We start from the raw sequence: 5,496 nt of genomic DNA on the forward strand, positions 1-5,496 counted from the left end.
GCAGAAATATTAATCAGTTGCACTTATATTGCCGTTTCCTTAAATCTTTAATAACATATGGTAATCCAGAAACAACACCTGTATTACAAAACTAAAGAAGTGCCTTTGACTAATTTACAAAATTATATATACATTGCAACGCCGAAAGATATAATTTTTGTATCAGTCAGGAAAATCTCCAATAATGAGATGCATTACAATATCAATAGACAAGTTACATGACACGTTATAATTCAAAGAAAGCAGCTATTATAATTATAATTGTTACTTAAGATTTCTTCTTAATTGATTTCACATTACCACATAGATTTCAACCTCGTTTAATCAAAATTATAGACATCTTCTTTGCCAGTTAATAATCGTTAGAATCGGTTGATAACTTATAGCCAGTTAATCATGCAAGGTAAAGGTACATGTTGTTCTAACATTATTTCAATCGGGTATAATAACTTCAAAAAGCATAGAGAAAAAGGAAGAGGTATATCTTCCCATATTATTTAGAAAATCAACTAAAATGATTGCTCTAGCTTCGTCTGCAGTTTATAAACTGTAGCATCATATTAAATGCACCAAATTGTAAATTTTTGCGAAAAAATAATAATACTTGATATCAAATCAATTAAGGTCATGTATAACCTTCGATGAATAGTATAAAGTCTTTCATAGTCATAATCAGTATCACGATTTAAGTGTAAAAACCAGTTCAAATAGCAATACAAAATTTATTAAATCAGTCCGTATCACATATTCAATCAATTGTTTTGTATAATGAAAATAAGTGATATAGTACCCTTAATGTTGATTTAATATCCTTAGAAACCACATCTGTAATCACAACAACAAAAATTAATAAATATCTTTAAGACTATTTGCTGTTACATCATCATACATACCTGCTGGTACAACTCTGATTTTAAGCTCTTCGTTCTGTTCCATTAAATCAAGAGCGAAGGAAACATTATGTATCTGGAATAATACGATGTATATAACATTTATTATTATCACAAGAATTTTGAAAATTAAAGCTGCGGATAACGCTACTAAGCCTTATGACTTGGTGAACATTCACAAAATACACCAATTTATTACTTCATACCTTTTCCTTTTCATTACTAGGCGTTTTATAATATTTATGAAAGGGCACAAAGTATCCTTCCAATAGACCAGTTAATATGATAAAATTAACACCATTATGGAACTTGGACATATATTTTACAATGATAAAAACTGAAAATTAAATTCCTGTTGAGCAAATTTGATTATTTCAATAGTTCCCTTACCTGAGTCTCAATATCGTATACCTCTATGTTGACTTTTGACAAATGTTTATTTGCAAATGCTGTGAGTGACTAGAAAAAACATCGTAATAAACTATTACTGATAATCTAAGCCAGACGAAGACAATAGATTTAATTATGTAAACTATCTATTATTCATGTACAACTTTGCTTACCCGTTTTACTACCTGAAGCTTCTCATCTGTCTGTTCGAATAAGACATCAAAGACATCCCTCCCTGAACAGAAATAGTATTAAGAAAATTGAAACACAACCTGGCTATTACGCTACATAGCACAAAGACAGTAAATAAAAATCTAACATACCTTGAACACCCGAATTCGTATCACTAAATAGCATAAAAATCCATTTAGCACGAGAAATTTGCTTATTTTATGAATCGTTAAATCACTTTACTACTGTATTTATAACGCAAGATGTAATCAATTATCATTGATATGCTATCGTTATACTTACGACTGAGGGAATCCAGTGATCATTTCTTTAAAATTATTTACAGCTAATCGACCATCCTGCATCTATAACGTAACCATAATTTATTGTTAATGTTTAATATTTCTCAGGTTCAGTAACAATGTCATAGTGTCAAAAAAATTCAAACAGCCACTTTCAGTAAGTATACCTTTACAGAAATGACAGGCATCGACACGTTAGCAGGCAATTTCGGAGGATTTTGACTTTGCTTGGAGATTTCAACCAATATTTGCAAAATTGATATTGCATTCTTCGAGTAAACTTCTAAGGTTCAAGGGTGGAAAGAAAAAATAAGGAACCGAAATAATACGCATTCACATTAAGAGACTGGGAAAATATAAGATCCTTTTATGCTTTAGATCATACATTTATAATCTTCAATACGGTTCAATTCAAAATTATTTTCTCTACATTTTCTATTGTTAAATATCTGAAATCACTTACTTTCGACAGACCAGTTCTTTCCACTTTCGGGATGTAACCACCTATGCACGTAATCCAATACGACTCTTAACCGTTCTTTCTACTCAAACAATTGCAAATAAGAAGAGACATTATTGTCAATCATAGATTAAATAAACTATCACACCGTAATATTCACCGATTACAATTCAATTTCTATTACCTGACTTGCCACAGATTGCGCAATCTCAGGTACATCTAGTTTGGTACGGGCTAACTTTTCTATCCATATTAATACCAAATATTATTACAAAGAATCATCTCAACCATATATTAGTCGGTAAATTCTCTATATTACTTTAATAGCATCATGATATAGCCGTACGCTATTAATCCATGTAAAAGATGTTATCGATACTTGAAATATACAAATATCGCTTTACCTGTAAGAATAGCAAGTACTTGTCCATCGTATATATCATCTAATATATCTCTGACAATAATATGTTTATCTGATAATTCATCATGTATCCAATCAGTCAGACACTATCCAATCAATAGCATTTTGCATTAAGAGAACGATCCAGTCGTTTAAGTAAGATTTACATTAGCGACACACCATGCGTCATTAATAAAGTTCTATGTTACTGATGTTAAAATTACAATAAGGTGATGCGTTTAAAAATTGCAGCAGTATAAACAGTTATCTGAGCGTCTTTAAGCTTTACTTGCGCTATATGAAGTTTAAAATAATGACGAAATAAAATTGTGACATAAAACTCTTTTTGATATTTTTAAGGTAAATTGCCTAACATTTTAACGGTTTAGCCGTGATGCAATTAGTATTAACGATATTATTGCAGTACCTCGATCAATTCCTTCACCTTTGCATCTTCTAAAGCTCTCGGTTTAAGCATTTCACGGGACTCGTCTTCATCTTTAGTATGGTGCATTACAGAAAATAGTAAATTGTAGCCATATTATTACTTTATAAATTATCTTAAAGCTGTAATAAGTAACAATTGTTGACGTGTTCGGCGATGAAGAATGAAAAGTAATGTTACAATGTTTGTTACCTAGTACAAAATTTTCTTCTGATATATTGGGTTTGCCTAGTTGGAGAGCATCACGATCGAAACCTTCTAATAAATACGCTACAAAATAAAATTTAAAGTCTCTATAATTAATTATATATATTACAACGAATGTTAGAACATTATCTAATGTACTGTATATAACAATCTTAATAATATAAACGAACTCCAATAAATCTAATCAATGAAATAGATGTCAAACTTCACGCTATCAATACAGTGCAGTAGGTATAACATTTAATCCAGCATTGTACTGTACAATAGATCATCCAATAATTATAATAAATGCATACTGTATATAATAATTTAATTTTTATAAGCTCAACGGCAATAACAACACATTCTAGCCATCATTCTATTAGGTTATAATTTAACACTGTTATGAACCAATATACTCACAAGAAGCAACGCCATAAAGTATGGCGAGTGCCATATGTACGGTACATACTGTATCCTTCCTTTATAAACCACTATTACTGTATTTATTTATCCTAGTATTGATGCATAAGCTCTAACCTGGCCTTTGACTTGATTTTTTACTTTTTCTCACACTAAATGCCATGATCCTGCAATTATTCCAATACGCATTGAATTAACTAAATATCAATATATTCTTTTGATTTCTGCCATAGTAAATTATTTCCCCGATGGTTGACAATCACATTTCCGATATGAACATCTCTATCTACTAGGTTTTATTCTCGTTGTTAGCAAGCAAACGTGACCAGATATCCTGTATATCTTGTCCTATTCACTCTACCATGTTAAATCGTTATCAAAGCAGTATTGCAACTTGGAAACAACAACTCAGGTGCGTAAGTGTGTAGATAATAAAATAAACTCTATTTGGGGCGAAAGAAGGAGTCAAAACTAGAGTAAATAAGCTAGTATCCATTTCTATGCCATGTAAATTAACGCTGTATTATGTAGCTTGTTAACAATGAAAATGGCCATAAAAAGACAATTGCAGGAATTTTGAATAAAACGTTGCTGTATTGTGTAAGGACTTTTTTAGGATCAAGTTGGGAATATCCGCTTCATTTTAGGTAGTAAACATGGCTGCAAGTTGTTGTTACAATTATATTATCATGATTTCTACTATCGATAGTTATTGTATCTACAAGATAGGAAAAAGTAGCAGCAAGCAGCACAAACACAAGGAAGATGTCCGTTGTGTATTCTCTTTTATTGATATACGCGTATACTGTATGGAAAGAATCGATGATTGCATAAAGTGTATTTTTGTAATCACCAACAGAAAAATTGACGATCTCATCCAGTGTAGAATAAAACTACCGACCAAGGCTAAATTGATATGATCGTCTTGATACAAGTTGATCAAAAATGGAATCATGACGAATTCAAACATCAAGAATTATTATTCTACGCGTACATATACGACTACTTGTATGATACAATCAAGAGTTTCAATATCGAACAAAGTCTAGTTTCGTTTGATATCGTTGCAATTCTAGCAAGAATCATACTAGTACAAGATATTATGTATACAATTAGGCAAGAATCCTCCTTCAAATTACACTGCTACGTCGGATGATAGATTAAACCTACTGTAACACTCGCCATTTCTACGCTATCGTACAAGACTGTCCAAAATCAACGCTATAAGCTGCTACTCAAGTCCTATTTAGGTCATGTACTGTACATGACTTCAAAAGGAGTTGAGTAGGTTAGTCATTCATCCATCTAAGTTAATACACCCTTGTGGATTGGGCTTTCTCACCACTACCATTTGCAAGACTCACCTGGGTAATTGATGATCTTTGTCCCTCTCGTCTACAGCACCCTAAAATATTACTCCTAATGGCAGCACTGCAATTCTTCAACTCTCTCCTAATGTAATTCAACCATTAGAAAAATGTTGTTCAATGTGTCTCATTGAAAAGAAGCAGCCTTACTGGAATGAATTTGCTCTCAATTGCTCATCCACGATCGACGATAGGCCTCAAAGGTGCAATGCATGCAAGTAGAAGGAAGAAAAACAACAACTTTTTGAAAAGCTTAGGTCGATCCTGTAGACCTGTACTGTAGATGGTCACTACTAGCCACTACCGGTGTTGAACGGGATACTTGTATAATGTTTACACTAGAAAGAGCCAGAGGTATACACATGCGCAGTCAAAGTATTTCTTGCATCTCGTACGAAATTGTACGGTACAGTACAGAGTCTGATTATTTTGGATGGCACCCTGATAAGATAGATTTATTAT

At 32.1% G+C, this 5,496-nt stretch overlaps 1 protein-coding gene across 1 annotated transcript; it reads right to left on the reverse strand.

The window, feature by feature from the left end:
• Positions 1 to 748: 748 nt before the first annotated feature.
• Positions 749 to 3,830, reverse strand: TRIADDRAFT_54308 (uncharacterized protein; the record flags this gene model as incomplete). The annotated part of the gene is made up of 14 exons (XM_002110861.1): positions 749 to 825; positions 894 to 966; positions 1,097 to 1,198; positions 1,281 to 1,349; positions 1,454 to 1,515; positions 1,604 to 1,626; positions 1,755 to 1,816; positions 1,921 to 2,036; positions 2,217 to 2,295; positions 2,398 to 2,456; positions 2,618 to 2,720; positions 3,041 to 3,111; positions 3,251 to 3,328; positions 3,785 to 3,830. 14 exons carry the CDS (start codon positions 3,828 to 3,830, stop codon positions 749 to 751), a joined length of 1,020 nt encoding a protein of 339 aa, XP_002110897.1.
• Between the last annotated feature and the right edge of the window lie 1,666 nt (positions 3,831 to 5,496).

Source organism: Trichoplax adhaerens, genomic scaffold, assembly GCF_000150275.1.
Source record: "Trichoplax adhaerens TRIADscaffold_3 genomic scaffold, whole genome shotgun sequence".
NCBI lineage: Eukaryota > Metazoa > Placozoa > Uniplacotomia > Trichoplacea > Trichoplacidae > Trichoplax > Trichoplax adhaerens.